A 20,487-nucleotide genomic window follows, 5' to 3' on the forward strand; every position below is an offset into this window, starting at 1 on the left:
GGTGCTTGTGGAACATAAACAACTAATTTTCGGTAACTTTCTCCCTCTTTTTGAGGTCTTTTTGGTTAAGCTCGAACATTTGTTTTTCTGTGTTCTTTCTTAATGGGAATTTCGTGTGGGTGTTTTTAATGAGGGCATTCTCTCCTTTTGAAAAAGAAAGTCCCTCTTCTGTTGGAGTGGCCGTCCCTTATATATTGGGCCTAAGCCTTGTGTTTCACAATGGTTTAGGGGGGATCGAATGGAGAAATGATTGAGGAGGACCTTTAACCGTTCTTCCTCACCCCCTTTTGTATTAAAAAAAAATCAATTTTATTAAAAAAGTAAAAAACAAAACAATAAAAAAAAATAAAAAAGCACTTTTTGAATAAAATTAAATTTTTTATTCCAAAGGGAGTGAGGGGGGACAGTTAAAGGTCCCCTTCAGTTATTTCTCGATCGAATGATGTTACTTGCCAACTTTGGGCAGTGGCCTATGTGAGGGGTGGTGGAGAAAAGATAGATTGCCCAAAAATAGTAAGACTTGTGGCTTGGTCTTTCTTCTTAAAATGTATATCATTGCCGGTAGGTATCTGAACCTCTGTTCGAGCATAAATGGTTGAAAAAACTTGAGGGGAGAGATTAACTATGCTTTAACCTGAGAATTAGTTAGATGCTCTATCACGCCTACTCCTACTGTCAATCCTTTCCTATGAGTTGTCACTGGGGCAAACACCACACACTGTCACTAACCATGGACAATCCAACATCGATTTGGTCGTAGTTTGGCGAGCTGGTGTCGTGTTTTTTTTTTTTTTTTTTTTTTTTTTAAGTATCTGTTTGAATGCAGGGTTGCCGCCCCGTTGTTTTGTTCGTCGAAGCGCCTATGCTCTATTGAGAAAGATAGTATTAAATACTGAAGGGACATTTGTAGCTTTTAGCTTCCATGATTCAACTTGCATTTGACATGCTCATTAGTCTTTTCACCCACAAGGTCCTTTTTATGTGTTAGATTGGGTTTTGTGTTGGGTCGGAATGGGCATCTTTGATTTGTCAAGAGTTGGCCGAATTAGCCCATATTGTTAGGCTTCTTTCTTTGTCAATTGGGACTTGGGAGGGGCACCCCTAGTCTCTTCATATTGAGTAATTCTATATATACATTAAGTGTTCATAAAAAAAATAAAAATAAATAAACGAAGTGGTTTTTAAAATCACTATTTGATCAAAATCATTACTTGATCAATCACACGGCCAATGGTAATTTTAAAAGCTACCTCATTTTTTTATGGACACTTAAAACCTACAAACCTACAACCATGTAGTGGGTCACGCCAAACCCATGGCCACATTGTGGGTCAATGAAGACCCACACTCAAGCGTTGGTTGGGTCACTCAAGACCCACGTCCAAGTCGCGGTTTTTTTTTTTTTTTTTTTTTTTTTTCTTTCTATTATTTATTTATTTATTATTTTATGAATAGAATATTTGTAACCGATCACCTGTTTGGTTAAATTATAGTAGAGTTTGGGAGGCCTCATAAGGAACGGAAAAGTAGGCTGAATGGAAAATTCCTAATGTGAACTGGTGCATTTTCACTTGTTTGCGAGCACACCCTTCTTCTTTTTTTCACCATCGTTTAATTGAATTTATTTTTTGCGTTTGACCTTCGGTTCTTTGTTATGTTGGGAAAAATTTAGGTTTAAGGAAGCTAAAAGAAAATTTGCTATCTCATAAAATATTAGATATTTTATAAAAATAATCCTAATCATTTTGGTGGAGGATGATGAAAATAACTTTGGGCTTATTTGACAATGCATTTTTCATGCAATTTTTTTTGTTTCTCAATTTGAATTCAGTTTTTTTTAGTGTTATCTAACTTACAATACCTAAAAACCTAGATCTGTAACTGCCCAATAAAAAACACGGCTCTCCACATTCTATTTTTTTTTTCTCCCCGAAACCTCAACGTTTACCTATGTTTATTTCTCTTTCACAAGAATTTTTTGCGTTGTTTTAACAACTTTTGGAAAGCTGCAAAAAAGTCTATAGAAAGCTGAGTGAAAAGACTTATGCAGGTGAAGGTAATGAAAAAACAATAGCAAACACAAATGTTACTGTTTGGATAAACATCAAAATGTACGCCTAAAAGGTGTTCTCAAACAAGCCCTATCGGGCCTCGTTTGACAATATTTTTTTATTAAACTTTTTGCTTTTTTAGTAAAAAAACAAAAATATGAACAAATAATTCCAAACACAAAATACTCCAGACTACTTTCACCTTTACGTTGCATCAAAATACTTCTTCAACAAAAAACAAAAAACACCATCTAGTTTTTTTTTTATCAAATGAACCCTTTCGAGCTCATTAATGCTTTGATTGTTTTTGAAGTTTGTGGCAATATCAGGAGGAATTATGTTTGGCAATTACCAACATGATAACCAGTACAACCCGTGGGAAGGATTTGAATGTGGCAGACATCAAGACAATACTATGATCACATGATTTCTGAAGGCAATCACCTCTTGTGTAGTTCTCATCTTAGCTACAGTCTCTGGCAACTTGCACTGCCAAATTTGATTCCAGTAGCTGCAGGGACATTTTCTTGAGACAATGGACATAAGCAAAGTTCATCAGGTTCCTAGCTTCGTGTCTCTGCTTGACTTCTCTTGAACAAAAGGAAAACAGCTACAATGACAGGAGTTGATATCATAATCAAAGCCTGAACAATGTTGGGTCTGGTTATCCCAGGAAAAACTATGCTTCCATACTTAATTACAGCTGCACCCACAACTGAACCAGCCAGCAATTTCCACAAATATTCCAAATCTTCCTGTTTACACGAAAGAAGAACAGCAAAGATAAGACCATGTGAAACTTTTGTGCCCGGTTTCATCCTACATGAGTAAAACTTTACTTGCTTCCAGAGGTTAGATTGCATAAATAGATCTAAAGACCGAGTATTTCAGTCACTTTTTGGCTGGTTTGAGATCTACAGCCTGTTGTGACTATATTAGAGTTTGCGATTTCAAAAAATGAGATTTGAAAATGTAATCTTTAAAAGAAGAGTTAAGCCTCTAGTAAAATAGATTGGCTGGGATTTGAAAATACAAATTTCCTTACGTTTTCAAATTTTTTAAAAATACACTCACAAACGATACTTTTTCTACAATTTGGTTTAAAATCATACTTTTGGTACATAAAATCGCAGCACCAAACGCACTCGTATGTAAAACCGTTGTGCATATGGCTCTGTTTGTGTTATTGTTTTCAGTTTTCCTCATTAATACTATGTTTTACCGTGCTATTTAGCAGCCATGAACCCTTTTTTTTTTTGAAAGGTCAAAACCATCTTTCCTTTCCTGCATTCTTACAGGTGGATGAAGTGCATAACCATGCTGCTGGTTTTTTTCATCACCTCCATTTAACCTTACAATTCTAAACCTCTTGCTGTCTCTAGCCAACGAAAGCCTAGAAGTGTTAATAGTTAGCAAAAGAAACGGGATGAAGGAAATTATGTGTTTAGGTGTTTGGGTGATGTATGTAAAATTAGTTACCTACAAATGCAACGAAAGAAACCTAGTGCCCTCAAGATATATCATTCTAATTTTCCTCAATTTTATAGAAATAAAATACAAACTATTATGAAAGTAGGATTCTACATGGACGTTGGCATAACATGAGACCACTCACAAGCACGTATCTCATGAACCTCTTGAAGTTATCTTTGCAGTAGCTTATCTTAGAGTAGTACTAGTTTAATTAAATAAAGAGTTATTTTTAATTGTCATCCATTAAGTAACTGTTTCGTTTTGTATTTTTATCTTTCTTGTATTGTTATTTAAGGACATTCGATTAATAATGATGTATGCACGAAATTATCTTCAAACTTCGTATTTGTAAAACGGTGTAGGTTCTTTTTAGTTTCTATGAATTTAAAGGTTTATGTTCTCTTAGAAGCTAACAATCTATCATCTTACGTGTTTAATAAATTAGTCACTTAACTGAAACCCAAAAGAGAGGGCATTATATTATGCAAAAAGGATTAGGTTTTAGTGCTGTAAAAAAATTGAGTAATTCTACGTATATATTAAGAGTCTATAAAAAAATAAGGTGTCTTTTAAAATTACCATATGATCAAAATCATCATTTGATCAATTACACATTCACTAGTGATTTTAAAAGTAACTGGACACTTAATGCACACATAGAATTACTTAAAAAAAAAAAAAAAAAAAAATTACAATACCTATGTTGCAGTTTTTCTGAGGGTCTAAATTTAATTTCAAGTTTTCTTTAGAAATATATATATAATTAAATCTAGACATTTAAAAAACTACCTAAGCCAAATCCATGCAAAAATTGTTCTGAAAATTCACACAAAAATTATTGAAATTCTGAAATATGCAACATAAAAATCCATACACTGGGTTAGGAAAAACAAGTATAAATTTACCCAGAAAAAAAGAGTGACCTGCTCGAAGGTGAAAGCTCCGGTTCTGTTACTGTTATTCTCTTTTTCCTCTTCCTCTTCACTTTTGGGATCGAGAGCTCGGAGGGGAAAAGACCTCTTGGCCCTTGTCCTTGAAAAGTGGATTGGGTTATGGATGACGAACTTTACAGTACCCATTGCTTTCTTTGACGCAGGCTTTGAAATTGAATGGCCGTGTTGGGAAACTGAGTAGCATAGCTTGGCAGCTCCGCTTGCTGTGGCAGACGCTGCCATATCCACCTGCTGGCTGGGAGTTGGGTTCAGCGCGCGTGTTGGTGTGGCCCTGTACACTGCTTAATTTTTGACACGCTACCACACAAATTTGTGTGAAGCCCAACCAACGGACAAGGTGGCTTATTGAATAAGAGAATGGGAAAAAGATAGAAACACACTCACTGCACACCAAGGCACACTCCCTCTTACATGGGATGAAAATGCACTTAGGATCTGTTTGAGTTTGTGATTTCAAAAACTGCGATCTAAAATAACGATTTTAAAATGTACAATTTGAAAAAAATAATTTTTAAAAACGCAGTTAAGCGTTTGGCAAAATCGCAGTTTAGCCTTTAAAATCGCCAATTTACCTTTAAAATTTTGCGTTTTAAAAAAAACACAATCTTATCTGCGATTTGAAAAAGCAGATTTTCTACGTTTTCAAATCGCAATTTTTAAAAACGCAGTTCCCAAACAATCTATGTTCTGCAATTTAGTTTAAAATCGCACTTATTGTCTACAAAATCGCAATCCCAAACGCACCATTAATGTGTAGCGAGTGTATTTCCATTTCAATATAAAAAATGAATAAATTTATCATAAAAGAGGTAAAAATTTCTTACAAACCGCATAATAAAAAATTTCATACAATCCACATATAAAAGTGATATGTGTCATTTAAGCATGTGAGAAGCACGAGTTTTCTTTTATTAATGCTATTACAAAAACATGTGAAAACACATGTGAAGAGATACATGTCAATTTTATATATGGTTTGTAAAAAATTCATGTCCCATAAAGAATGAGTAAATTTGTTATTAAATATGTGATACTAGAGTAATGCTATAAAGAGCACTAGAGTCTTTTTTGTGTCCTCCCAAATTCAATAATAATCATCTCAAATTTAATTATAATTTTAAAAGTCACATGACATTTGAGAGAATAAAATGAAGACTCTAGTAATTCTTATAGCATTACTCGTGAAACTAATATGTGGTCACACAGATTCAATAATGATTTCTTACTTTCTCTTTATATATAAAAAAAGAGTAATGTTACGCATACTCTCACTTCTTCTTACCCATTTCTCCACACCCTTAGGTGGCTTTTAAAACCACCATTGGGTGTGGAGAAATTGTTGGAGAACTGGAGTGATTCTTTTTTTCTTTTTCTTTTTTTTCTTTTTTATAGAAAATCTAACTTCATTGATTAATCAGTAAAAACTTGCTTAGCAAGAATAACATCCCGAATAACATACGGGCAATCATCCAACCAAACCTCATCAAGGAGTTGTGAAAGAGCTAACTTAGCTAAGCTATGGGCTACCAAATTGGCTGCTTGTCGCACATGATGGATTGAGTAAGAAAACATCTGGACAAGGCATGTACGTGCATTCACAATCAAATGGCCAAAGGGACTCCAACAAGGCCCTTCCTTCTTCGGTGCTTCCACCACATTCATCGCATCCACCTCAAGTTGCACATGGGACAGCCCCAGATCACACCCCAGTCCCCAGCTGCACTGCAAACCAAGCTCCCAAAGCTTCAGCCATAGACAGATCCACTAGGACGGGAAGGCTTTCATCCGTGCTGCATAGAAGTGGAGTAATTCTACATGTACATTAAGTGTCCATAAAAAAATGAGGTGTCCCTTAAAATCACCATTAGGCGTGTGATTGATCAAATTGTGATTTTAAAAGCCACCTCATTTTTTTATGGACAGTTGATGGATACTTAATGTACATGTAAAATTACTTGGAGAAATGGAAGTGTGTGTAGCATTACTCTTTTAGTTTTAGCATGAATTTGAGAAGATAGTGCAACCTATTTTGATTAAATTGATTTAATCGGAATTGTCCTATGATTTTTATCTTCAAATAGAATTTTTCATCTAAATTTGGTATTTCGTGGGTGATTAATTTGTTTTGTGATTTAATTATGTTTTTGGTACGGGAATTTCGGGTAATAAAATATATTTTAGATCAGCTTAAAACTGTTTGTTAAGTTTTCTAATTAATACTTATGGTTAAATATGTTTTTGCCCCGTGTAGTTTAAAGCTTTTATTTTTTACCTCATGTGGTTTATTTCGTATCCTATATGGTATTTCGTTTATGGTTAAAAACGGAAATGGTATCTCCGTCTAAACTTTCGTCCAAAAATTAACGGAAGTCCACATCAACACATTTCAGAAGCTGATACGTCTTACACATTAAAAAAAAAATTCAAAAAGAAAAATAATAAAACTTAAAAAAAAAAAAAAAAAAAAAAAAAGCATTAAATTTTTTTTTTTTAAAAAAAAATAGATGAGGGGTGGCTCGAGCCACCTCTTTGAGCAAAATGGGGGTGGGCGGCCACCCCATGGCCGGTTTGGGGGTGGCCGAACTACCCTCATGGCCCTTGGATGTGACGACCTGCTTTTTTTTCTTTTTTTTTTAAATATACAAACGGATTATCACAGTGACACGACTATTTATCGTTCAGTCAACATATGACACATGTCCCATAACATATACCTGATAATCAAAGTTACATCTATGCAGCGAAAAACATAATCAATATGCAGCGGAATACATATCAATAGCGAAAACACATCTATATATACACATCTGTTGTTTACACAAAAGAGTCATTATGAATCTATCTGTTTAACGTTTTAACATAATAATACTCTAATTACATAACAAAATGATAGCTCTACCAAATACAAGTATCGCATTGGACACGAGCCATACAAAAGACTACCAAAATGCGGACTACCCTTGAGTCTGTGACATATGACTGTCGTGAAGTACTCCAATCATAGCATCCCACACTAAGCATACGAGTCATCATTTACATCCGCGGAATCTGAAGCCAAAGCATCATTGTCTGTACAATTGTGGGGTTAACCACATCCACACAAGTGAAATTGTGAGTTCATCGTCTCAGTATAAAATATACCAAGACCTCAGTAGTTTACTAATCACTGAGCTTTTGCAAAGAACTGATTTTTTTTTTTTTTTTTTTTTTTTTTTTTTTTTTTTTTTTTTTTACGTTTACAACAACAGCTGCTCATTTTTACAAACTTATTTTCTTTGAAAACACATGTAGCTGATAAAGTAAACACCGACTTATAGAAAACACGAAAGCATACTATGCAGCTGAGAGCATATATAAAAGTTCCAATCTTTTGTATGCCTCTACATATAGACCCATCTACAATAATACTTTTATGATCAGGAGCTCAATTGTACAAAGACCTAGCATTGCCAAATATAGATAACACCATGTCTTAGGGCATTACGGCTTCGTGTCTTTGATGTGATAGTTTGATCATACAAGCACTAGAGTAGAACTCTAATATGCAAGTACGTCATTGCTAAAGAATAAATGGCATTCTGCCTACCTACTCCAAAAACACATGCATTACTCAATCCGGTAGCGTAAACATCTAAGTACATTGAAGCTTAAAACAATGACATCTTGTTCATTAATACAAAGACATCCTCATTCTCCAAATACAGGTAACACTGAATCCCAAGGCATTACAACTTCGTGCCTTTGAACGTCAATTGATTATGCGAGCACTAGAGTGAAACTCTAATATGCAAGCACGTCTTTATTGAAGAACAAATGACATTCTGCCTACCTATTTCCAAGACACTGCATTACTCATACTTGGATAATGTGAATACCAATGTACTTCTAAGTTCAATGCCTTTTTAAAATATGCAACTAGTCAATAGAAATATACATATGTTCTTTCTCATTAAGACTCATATGCATATCAATACGTCTAACATAAAACTACTATATAGCATATCATGAAAACATCATACACATAAAAACAATGCTATGCATGCTAGTTGTTGTTCTCTGTTGTATTCCTATAGGGCTTAGGTCCCCCAATAACTAATTTATGCGTATGTTCCTATGGAGCTTAGGTCCCACAATAACTAGTTTTGCGTCACTGACAAATACTATGGGGCTTAGGTCTCCCAATAATATCTGCCAAGTACCCTGAGGCTTAAGTCCCCTAATAGTTTGTTTATGCCTCATTAACAAATACCATGGAGCTTAGGTTCCCCAATAACTAATTTATGCATATGTTCTTATAAGACTTAGGTCCCCCAATAACTAGTTTTGCCTCACTGACAGATACCATGAGGCTTAGGTCCCCTAATAAAATCTGCTAGGTACCCTAGGGCTTAGGTCCCCCAATAATTTGTTTATGCCTCCCTGACAAATACCATGGGGCTTAGGTCCCCCAATAATATTTGCTAGGTACCTTGGGGCTTAGGATCCCCCCAATTGTTCGTTTATGCTCAATGCTCATGCTCAAATACTATACAGTTTATTTCATGATCATGCTTTGACAAATCATAATCTCTAAAATTCGTAAGCAAATCAATAAGTCAATTTCTAAATCATAACTTGTGTAATTAAAACCCTAACTGCAGCAGGCATTAAAAACATAGTCTAAATCCCAACCACAGTAGGCAGTCAAACATTTAAATCACAATTCAAATCATACTTCACACACATATTCCAATTTGCAATAATATCATTGGCATAATTTTCAACAAACTCAAAACTAATTAAATAATCCAAAACATATATTTTAACATAACATTGGTTCGGTAAGAAAAACACATATTATTTCATTTCTATAAAATATGTGAAAAATATATTTTTTTAGTGAGTAAAATACTAACTTGGCTGCACAAATAACAAACTCTACTAAGCTTCCTAGACAATTCATCGCAATGCGCCACTGTAAAAATAACACATTGTACATTACTTAATATTTCTTTAACACTAGGCCATATATTTAGCTCTTAAATTACCAAATAGCTAACCCATAAAATTTCTAGGGTTCCAATCAATTACCCAATTACAATAAACACTAACCCAACAACAATAAATACTAACCCATAAGATTTACTTAGGGTTAGATACTAGAAATTACAACTTAAACACAACCAAAAAACTAGGGTTTTGGAAATTTACTAAAATTCACCCAAATGTTACCCAACACTTGGAGAATGTTTAGGAAGCTCCAAAACATACAAAGCCTAAAGAATAATCAAGATCAAACTCAAATATCTTAAGATTTAATACAAAATCTCAAAGAACATGAGTTTATGAAATTACCTTAAACCAATCGGTAGAAATGTAAATCGGGCTTTGATCACGTTTTCGGGGTTAGATTTGAGGTGTAGGGCTTAGATATTCGTAGATCTAGGGTTTTAGGTGAAAACCATAGGAGAAAATTGTGTTTGGGAAGAAATCAGGCGGAAATGAGTCAAAAAATACTCATTCTCGCATTTATCTCAGGTGCCGTTCGAACGGGTTAAGTGAAGGTTCGGACGCACATGCTTTAAGTCGCAGATTCACTCTCTGTGGCTACCGTTCGGACGGGTGTTATGGCCGTCTGGACGCCTACCCCAGAGAGCAAAACACTGCTCTCTGTGGCTCCGGTTCGGTGGTTGTTTGGACGCGACGTCCAGGAACTCTATTTTTAGTACTTCTAAGTGTTTTTCTTACATTTTCATGACATCTAATTAACTCTAATCATTTAATTACTCAATTTTTATACTTTAAACATTAACTAATGTTTCAGACATTACATTGGGGGTGGTTCGACCACCCCCAAAGAGAAAATGGAGGTGGCTTCAGTCACCCCACAAGGCCAAAGAAAAGAAAAAGAAAAAAAAAAAGATTAGTGTTTGGCCCTTGGGGATGGTTCGGACACTCCCAAACTGGTTATAAGGGTGGCTCAAACACTCATCATCTATTTTTTTTTTCACTATTTTTCATTTTTTTTTAATAGATAGGACACGTATCAGCTTCTGAAAGGTGTTGACGTGAATTTCTGTAAGTTTTTGAACGGAAGTACCATCTGCGTCTTTAGCCATAAATGAGATACTATCTACGATACGAAATGAACTACATTGAGCAAAAAACAAAGCCGGTAAACCATGTGGGGACAAACGTATTTAGCCTTAAATACTTAAATTTCTGCGTTTAATGTCTGGGCTTTAGGGTAGTCTCTGGCCCATCGAAGCCCACCGTAGCAAAAATATTCAGTTTCACTGCAATACAACGACCACCACCACCACCTGAAATTCCTTCTCTCTTACGTTTCGTAAGCATTTTGATTCCCAAAACGCCACAACCCTAACCCTAAACCTATTCTTCCTGTTCTTCTTCCCAATCGCACCCGAATTTCTCAGTTCTTTGTCTCTTTTCAAGCAGCGAAGATGGTGTTGTCCCAGCTAGGGGGGAGCATATCGCGTGCTCTCCAGCAGATGAGCAATGCGACCATAATAGACGAAAAGGTCCTCAACGAGTGCCTCAACGAGATCACGCGGGCTCTTCTTCAGGCCGATGTGCAATTCAAGCTCGTCCGCGAAATGCAGACCAACATCAAGAAGATCGTCAACCTCGACGACCTCGCCGCCGGCCACAACAAACGCAAGATCATCCAACAAGTACGTATTCTCAATTTTATTTGTTTGTTTATATTTTGTGGTTAATTGTATTATTGCCGTCAATCAAAGATTGCACTTTGCAAGTCATTTTGGGGTTTATGATTATTGTGATGAAATGGAATGGCTGCCATAACTTTAGGGATTAGAATTTGCATCGGAAAGCTAGCTAAGCATGTGAATTCCCACGCTTTAATTGGATTGGGGGTAGTTGTCCATGATTTCCATTAAATTTTTTTCTATGTGGTTGATATACAAAACCTTTTTATAGGGAAAAATTAGAGAGTACCCGATAATGCCAAGGCCTAGAGGCCCTAGACTTGGGTTATTCAGATTTAGTTTACAGAATTCTGGATCAATTTTGACAAGGTTTTCGCCGCACTAAGAGATTGCTGATAGTGGAAGGTGTTAATGGTAGTTAATGGTAGTTAATGTATATCTGTCAAGGCCTATATCATTATCGTGCTCTGACTGCTAAAAAAAAGATGATGTATGTCTCTTTTGCTTAAATAATTGCTTTTACTGTAGGCTATATTTAACGAGCTCTGCAAAATGCTGGATCCTGGGAAGCCTTCTTTCACTCCAAAGAAAGGGAAGGCGAGTGTTGTTATGTTTGTAGGTTTACAAGGTACGTTATTTATCAGATTGCTTTCATGCTTATTGGATCATTCAGCAATTGTCCTATACAATCTCATACATATAATCAATGAGATTGTTCTTTGGGAAGTTGAGATGTGAACTAACCGTCTGGGTGTTATGGATGTTAGTTGATTCACGGGACCAAAAATATTTTGTACTTTTTTGTTTTAGTCAGAACTTTACAGTATCTTTTTTCTTATGTACACCTCTATTCGTTTGTAAAACAAATTCAGGGTCGGGGAAAACCACTACATGTACAAAATATGCGTACTATCATCAGAAAAAGAGCTGGAGGCCTGCCCTCGTGTGTGCAGATACGTTCAGAGCTGGTGCTTTTGATCAGCTGAAGCAGAATGCAACTAAGGCTAAGATTCCGTTTTATGGAAGGTAGTTCTTTCACACTCTACTGGTTGTCATTGAAGTGTAGAGATAAGTGTATGAAAGGGAAAGGAGAAGCAAATGAAAGGAAATGTTGGGCCATGGCCACACAATTATCTAAAACAAAAAATTGTGGAGACAACAATAATGGATGGCGTAACAAAACAATAATAATTCTTCTACAGGAACTGTTAAATGGAGATGCATAGATAAGAATAATGAGCTTTGAAATATATTTTGATCCTAGAGATAAAGATATTAATAATTGTTATTTGGAAGATGTTATTTAAAAGATTTGCTTTGGCTAAAACAATATGGAGTTGTTTAAGAGGTTTGATTTGCAGTTATAAAGGATATAACAATATTAATTAGCTGTCTCAGAACTTAGTGTTGGCTCTGTTCCTTTGAGTTAAAGTAGCTCTCTCTCTTTGGGCCTCGTAGACCAGATGAACAAATTGATTTTTTTTAATCTCATTTTAATTTTTCATTTGATATTTAAACCCATTAAACAATGTGAAGTGATGATTGGAGAGGTTGAGAAGAATGAGCTTGCTGAGGTGGTGGGTTTACTTTTTTTTTTATAAGTAATAAAAGTTTTATTAAAGAAAACGTAAGGCGACCCTAAGTACACCGAGAGTATACATAGGAACAACCAAACTAGCCCACAAAAAAACTTAAACAAACCTGCAAGGACCTAAAACCCTCAAACCCTAAACCCACATGGATCACTCAGCGCTACAACACGCGAGTCTTGCCTTTCCCTTGTCAAGAGGACACGCTTGCATCGCCGTAGTTAATGGAGCTTTTCAGATTCCTCAGCTCCCTCCAACCTTTGGTCTTTAGACGCGTAACCTTTACTCTGAAAAAAATGCTCTTCAATGGCGTCCAAAATCGCCAAGGACGGATCCTCGTCCTCATCACTATCCAATACCCAATCCAAGGGCATGTCAGGAGGATAAATAGCCAAAGGGTGAGGGTAGTCTCCATCCTCCCCAACCCAAACCTCGTCGCCCTGATTCCGCACAACAATCTCCCCAGACGGACCAAAACCTACCGGCCATTTTTGAGATTGGGTCAAACCATTCAACCTGACATCCACACCCTTTTTAGCGGTTGGACTAACGCAACCACCCTTTTTATACATATCAATATTACTCAAAGCCCATAGAGTCCAAGTCCTATTAGGTTTAGGTTTACTTTTTTATAAATATCAATGTAATGCATTTCAATTTAATAGGAATCAAGTTTATGAAAATCTTGCTGCAATTTTTTTTTTTTTGATAAGTAATCAAGATGTATCTTGCCACAATTTTGCTTAAGGTTTGTGTGATCTAACCTTCTCCTACGTGTAATGCCGAGGAAACCCTAGGTGTGAGGGTGAGCTGGTGGGTTCAAGACCCATAGAGTGCATGTGTAATTTACCAATAAAAGAAAATATCGAGTTGCTCAGATGTTATTTTACTCATGAATGCCCAAAGAAGAGCTTTAGTTTGATATGTAGCAAACCAATATTAACTTTCCCACAATCATTTGTTATCAAAATGACATCTCTAGGTTTATCTGAAAAGCAAGACCTGATTGACTGGAGGAAGGTCATTGGAAATGACACACTAAAATGGATTTGACTGCTTTTGATCAGAGCAACTGTTATGAGTAAGAAGCCAAAGACATATAGCTAAGCACTTATGGAGGGATGTAATAGATGCATCTATGGGATTACTGGTATTATGAATGGGATTTCGTCAGCTATGACATGAGGTTGCAATTGTATCTCTAGAGCATCCACCACCCCCCCCCCCCCCCCCCCTATTTTTATTTTTTTATTTTGTTTTGGTTATCTTTAGTACTTCTGCTTAGTTCTGTTATCATTATTACTCTAATTGATGCTTTCATCAATCACATTTCATCAGATAATGCATTCTTCAGTATTTGAGTAATAATTGGGATTTTCAATCCTACAGCTATACAGAGTCGGATCCTGTGAAAATTGCAGTAGAAGGTGTGGAAAGGTTCAAGAAAGAAAATTGCGATCTAATAATTGTTGACACCAGTGGGCGTCACAAACAAGAAGCTGCTCTTTTTGAAGAAATGCGTCAAGTTTCTGAAGCAACGGTATTTTTCTGCCATTGCTTTGTTCCTCTCAGTTTGTAGTTGATTGGCAATAATTGCTAAAAATATTTCTTTGCATTTTCCAGAAACCAGATCTTGTTATATTTGTTATGGATAGCAGTATTGGTCAGGCTGCATTTGATCAAGCTCAAGCTTTCAAGCAAAGTGTTTCAGTTGGAGCTGTAATTGTTACCAAAATGGATGGGCATGCAAGGGGAGGTGGTACTCTTAGCGCGTAAGTTTTATTGCAACAATTGCAGCCTACAATTTCATGTTTTAGTTGGATCAAAATGCAATATTAAAGCTTCCATGAATGTGTTTTCTGAAGCAGTGCAGTTGTTTCTCATAATTTTTGGGTTTAGAATTTAATTACTAGATCATATATTCCCTGCATCCCATAACGGGTGTCTTAAATGAAGAAAATAATTATTATAATGCTGTTTTCCCAAAATTACCCCTTGGCTTGGTGTTTGAAAGTACTAAATGGAAGAACCAACTTTGAAGGGTTATGTGGAAGTAGAAAAGTTGATGTTTTGAATTTTTTATGGCGGGTGCTGATATTGTGACATAAAAAGGAAAGTGAGACTTTCATTATCGGAGGGAGGAGTATCATTTTAGTTATATTTAGTAAAGAACACCATTGGGCAGTATGTACTTGTGTAGGCCATAAGTTACACATTTATGACACGCTATTGCATTGTATATATGCATGTGTAAATGCATGCATGATTACAGGTTTGAGTTTGCAATATGTTGGTTGCAGCCTTGTAGTTTGTTATATGGAAGGATAATCATCTAGGATTCATTGCTGTCGCAAATGTGTTGTATAAGTTCTCATTCTGATTGTTTAGTTTAGTACCTCTTACCATTTACATAATTCACAGTTTTTCCTTTTAAAGATATCGCCTTTTGATAGAGGTTTGCAACAGAGAAATTGTTCACCAGTAGTCAGAGCGTTAGGACCTAAGTTTTTGGTAATTTTTCCATCATCCTTGCCCAGAATTTCATTACTTAAACTAATTCCTTGGTATCTCTTCCCTTCTCTACTCTCCTCTGAATTTTAATGCTATTCCAGAAATTATATCAACCTAGGGCTCTACTAGGTATCCACTGCAATAATAATTAAATATCAAATTGTACTTGTTATGTAGGAAATTGTTAACTTGCTCCTAGGATTTCAAGCCATGTTTGATAGCGATCACGGTCTTCTATCTGATTTCGGCATGATATGTAGTATGGAGAGATTTATTTGAAGTGAACCTTTCTCGATCTGTTTAGTATATTTGAGGGTTGGGATATTTCAGTTGCAGTTTCTTGGGTGCGACATGTGAAAATCTTGTTGTTGCCTGGAGGTTTGTGCATGCAGTACGGGTTAGGATTTGGTGATTTCACTTTTCTATTTGCTATATTGTGTGAAAACGTGTGGAATGGGTGGGGATTATCAAAGAATTTTTCTTTATGCTTCGTCTTATTAGTGTGCATTGAGAGATGCTCCTGGATGCTTTTCCTTGCAAGTGTTTGGTGAACTATGGCGTCTTCAAAGGGCTTTTCGTTGTTCATAATGTATCATGGGGAGAGATTCTTATGGATAGATTACATAAGTGAAATTTGATCGTAATTTATTTCTTTTGCATATGTATGAGGGGTGGTGAGACAAAAGATGGCCATTTGTTCATTGTGATGTTGATAGAGGGCTATGGATGCTTGTTTTATGTTTGGAATTTATGCCTAGAACAGTTTTGGCATTGATTTGTTTTGTAAGCAAAGGAGCTATGTATGTGAATGCACCTCCACTATTTCTTATGTTTTGTTTATTTGGTGTGATGGGAGTTGGAAGTGGTCTCTTCCTTCTTGGAGCTGTTTTATTCCCACGGAGTAAGGCAAGGAGGTGATGATAGAAATTGTTGGATCCCTTCCAAGAGGAAAAAGTTTGAAGTGAAGTCTTACTATCATGTGTTATCCAAGTTCCCCTCTTCATTGGAAGAGTATCTGAAAAGTTAAGGCTCTTTTGAGAGTGACGTTCTTTGTGTGGACTGCGGCCTCGAGGGAAATCTTTACTTTGGATAACTTGAGGAAGAAGAATGTCATTGTGGTGGATTGATGTTGTATGTGCAAGAAAAGTAGAGAATCTATTGATCACCTCCTTCTTCATTGTGAAATTGCAAGAGAATTATGGAGATCACTTTTTAATTCGTTTGGTGGTGTTTGGGTTATATGCCTAGAAGGGTGAGAGAGATGTTGGTGAGTTGGGGAGGACAAATGGTAAATTGTAATGCTCTGCAAGCTTGTAGGTTGGCTCCTTTGTGTTTAATGTGGTGTATTTAGAGAGTGGAATGCGAGTTTTGAAGATCGAGACTTCGATGTTAGAGCTGAAAAATATGTTGTTCCAATTCCTCTAAACATGGATATAAGCGTTAAATAGTTTGCTCGTTTCCAAATTTTCTGAGTTTTTGGATTTTTGCTCATCTTTTTCTCCATATTAGGGGGTTTCTCTTGTATACTTCATGTGTATTAAGGTTGCGTCCCTCTGCACTTTTAATAAAATTGAAGTACTTATAATAAAAAAATTTGGTGCGAATATGGTAGTTGGACATATAAATGTGTCAAGCTTCCACAAAAAAGGATCAAAATGGTGATTCTGCGATCACGCTTTGAGAAGATGTTTGTTGGGTTGCTATTCCTTTATTTTTCGACTATTTCAAATTTTAGAAATTTGATTTTTCTCTCGGTGTTACTCATTTATACTTCCCATGCCCCTTTTCGCTTGATATTGTTCGAAGATTCAATCAAAGCTTGGGAATTGGAATATTTTGACTCGTTCTTTAGTCTCATATATTCCTCAAAGACGCATCTGGGGGAAGTGGACAACTTCTTGTGAACTCCCTCTAGCAACCAAAAATTTATAGTGAAGAGTTATTATACTCTGTTACAGTCAGGTGAGCACAATTCTTTCCCTTGGAGAAGTGTTTGGAAGGTTAAGGCGCCTCCTCGCGTTGCTTTCTTCTTGTGGACAACAACTCTTGATAGAATTCTCACGGTGGATACTTTTAGAAAGAGGGGCTTCTCTTTAGCTAATTGGTGTTGTTTGTGTAAAAAGAATGAGGAAACGACTAATCACCTTCTCATCCGAGTATACTTCAGCTCTCTGGCAATTGAGGCTTAATCTTTTTGGAGTCTCGTGGGTTATGCCTAGCAACATCCAAGAACTTCATTGCTGGATAGTACAAGGGAGGGGACATCCCAAAGAGGCTATTTGGAAAGTTATTTCTGCCCTCTTAATGTAGAGCATTTGGAGAGAAAGGAATCGTCATATTTTCGAGGATAGTGAGACAAACGTGCTCTTTCAAAAATCTTCTTTTTTTGCGATCTCTCTTGGGTTGGTTTCTTGTTAATGTTCCTAACTTTGTCTCTACAAATTTGGTGGATTTGATTAGCTTTTTACATTGTAGCAGCTTATAGGGTTGAGCCCCTATTGTATACTTTTCGTGTACGAGGGTTTAACCCTTTTTTCCTCAATAAGATCTGAATTATTCATAAAATAGAAAAAAAAAAAGAAAAAAAAAAAAAGAAGGTTGGGTCTTCCAATGGTGTGATCGGTAGACGTTTTTGCTAAATGCAGTTTCTATAACTTATGGAGTTTAAGCTACCTTCCAATTTGATTCAGTTTTCTATGAAAATGGAAACTTCTTCCCCATTCTGATCGAAGCAATTTAAAGTTTAAAACATGTCTCCTTTGTTTACTTTGACAACTAAATTCTGTGCCACTTTCTTTGTGTAGTGTTGCAGCAACGAAGAGTCCTGTCATATTTATTGGGACTGGAGAGCATATGGACGAATTTGAAGTTTTTGATGTTAAACCATTTGTCAGCCGTCTCTTAGGTGTGCCTTGATTTTTGTGGCCTTACTTGGATTTCTTGTGAATGTTTTTAGTATTTACATGTCGATTATCTTTCCAACTAGGCATGGGCGACTGGTCTGGATTTATGGACAAAATTCATGAAGTTGTTCCTATGGATCAGCAGCCTGAGCTTCTGCAAAAGCTTTCAGAAGGAAACTTTACGTTAAGGATTATGTATGAGCAATTTCAGAACATACTTAAAATGGGTCCAATTAGCCAGGTTATTACTTGACTTATTCTATTTTATTGAAGCCTTATTAACAAATATGTGCCTTTCACTTTGTTGTGCATCCTCGGTTGTTGTAGCATATGCGAGAAATAATGGGTGACCACATAGTGTTGCTGTGTTAAGGCAACTAATGGAGCTATATTAATTCTTGATTAACAACATTTTACATTCACATGTTTAGTGGGGAAAAAGTGTCTTGGACCTTTGCAGATAGCTTTTCATGAGAATTCTTCTGTTCTATTTGGTGTGAGACATCGTTTTACTTACTCTTGCAAATGCTGCCGATATTTTTTTTATTTTATTATGTTGCATATTGTGGTTTATTGTTACTAGGCTTCAGAGTCTACCCAGAAGTCTTTTCAATGGAAAACAGAACATTTGGCAGTGTAAACTTTGTTGCTTAATACGTAGATATAAATTCCGAATATTTTTCTGATAGAAAAAAAATTAACTAATGCAATATAAAAATAATCAAGCTAATCAGGGAGATCAGTATTGCCATAACAATTTTTCGAGTATTACACCCTTTGGTACTCACCTTGTTTTCCAGCCTTGAAATCTTTCCCAATAATTTCAATCTGTAACTTATTTACTGTTCATTATTTTTCATAATTAACGATATGATAAGATGTTGAGGAAGAAAGATGGAGGCTTGTGACTGGAACGTATATTGAGCTAGTTAGAATCTTATCCACCGTATGAAATTTTGTTATATTAACAATTCAGAAGTCGCCCTTTTACTTGAAAAATATATCCAACAAGACAGACCATTATTGACTACCATGGTGAGGTCGTTAGCCTTAAAAATCTATCTGAAAGGCCAGAAGTGATGCTACTATCGCTTGAGCTGTGTGTCATTTTGATGTTTTTGACTGAAGCTGTTATGTTTATGCTTCTGAATCATCATCTGGGCTGTTTCTTCATGCCTGACAGACTTGGTTTGTGTAGGTTTTCTCAATGCTTCCAGGATTTAGTGCTGAGTTGATGCCAAAAGGTCGCGAAAAGGAAAGTTCGACGAAGATCAAGCGTTACATGACAATGATGGACTCAATGACAAATGAAGGTATTTCAAGGCCATTTTATGGGGTTTTGCTATGTATCTGGCAACATGGTTATGTCTATCGAATTCATTTTTCTGACCCCAATAGCTAACTGCAAAAATGTTGCAGAGTTGGATAGTACAAATCCAAAGCTGATGAACGAGTCCCGTATAATGCGGATAGCACGAGGTTCTGGTCGTCAAGTTAGAGAAGTAATGGAGATGTTGGAAGAGTACAAGCGGCTTGCTAAAGTATGGAGCAAAATGAAGGGGCTTAAGATTCCGAAGAAGGGTGAAATGAGTGCCCTATCACGAAATATGAATGCACAGCACATGAGCAAAGTCCTCCCCCCACAGATGCTGAAGCAGATTGGTGGCATGGGTGGCTTACAAAGCTTGATGAAGCAAATGGGATCTACAAAAGATATGATGGGGATGTTCGGAGGTGGAGACAGTTAGATTTTTGGTGGCATGGGTGGCTCACCTCCAACCGGCCATGGCTGTAAGGCTCACATGCATCTCTGCGCAACTTGATGCTACTGACCATTCCGCAATGCCAGATATTTTATTGTTTGTAGCTGGGCCGTTTTAGGTTTAATCATTAGTCTCAACTCTCAAGCATGGGGGCATTTTGTTTACTTTTACTTTTTGTATGTATTTACTTAAAAGGTTATAATTTGAAATGTTTTTTTTTTTTTAATTTAAGGCCATCAGACAGGATCTTTTATATATATTTATATATTCCTTTGTGATTAAAAACAAATAAAATGATATTATTGCATTTGTTTAATATCATTTTTTTGGTGTTCGAGACCCGGAAAGAAAGAAGAAACACGCAGCCCCAATATCGCACCCCCACGTTTGGCTCATGGTCATAGTCATAGCCATAGTGCTCTTCACTCGTTGGAAAATCCTTTACGTTGATCCTCCCGTTATCTGCTAGCCACTCGCCAACAAATTCAATGGTCGTGGACCTATGATCCGTTAAACAAGTTACCGATTGTGTGGTAGATAGAATAATGCTATATAGACTATCTTTTTATCTTT

The 20,487-nt window shown here is 36.3% G+C and overlaps 2 protein-coding genes across 3 annotated transcripts; one reads left to right on the forward strand and one right to left on the reverse strand.

Annotated features, from left to right (window-relative positions):
* Positions 1–2,224: 2,224 nt before the first annotated feature.
* LOC133864206 (uncharacterized) lies at positions 2,225–4,833 on the reverse strand. Of its 2 annotated transcripts, none has more exons than XM_062300478.1 (2): positions 4,430–4,833; positions 2,225–2,806 (listed from the first exon to the last, which is right to left on the reverse strand). In XM_062300478.1, exons 1-2 carry the CDS (start codon positions 4,697–4,699, stop codon positions 2,615–2,617), a joined length of 462 nt encoding a protein of 153 aa, XP_062156462.1. In that variant the 5' UTR covers positions 4,700–4,833; the 3' UTR covers positions 2,225–2,614. The 2 variants fall into 2 exon arrangements, with proteins under 2 accessions (XP_062156462.1, XP_062156463.1); XM_062300479.1 differs by having other exon boundaries at positions 4,448–4,823.
* A 5,917-nt stretch (positions 4,834–10,750) lies between these two features.
* LOC133863875 (signal recognition particle subunit SRP54 2) lies at positions 10,751–20,230 on the forward strand. Its single transcript, XM_062299999.1, has 9 exons — positions 10,751–11,151; positions 11,677–11,776; positions 12,021–12,174; positions 14,127–14,277; positions 14,361–14,509; positions 18,053–18,153; positions 18,235–18,392; positions 19,350–19,464; positions 19,571–20,230. Exons 1-9 carry the CDS (start codon positions 10,921–10,923, stop codon positions 19,897–19,899), a joined length of 1,488 nt encoding a protein of 495 aa, XP_062155983.1. The 5' UTR covers positions 10,751–10,920; the 3' UTR covers positions 19,900–20,230.
* The last annotated feature ends 257 nt before the right edge of the window (positions 20,231–20,487 follow it).

Source organism: Alnus glutinosa, chromosome 3 (genome assembly GCF_958979055.1).
Source record: "Alnus glutinosa chromosome 3, dhAlnGlut1.1, whole genome shotgun sequence".
NCBI lineage: Eukaryota > Viridiplantae > Streptophyta > Magnoliopsida > Fagales > Betulaceae > Alnus > Alnus glutinosa.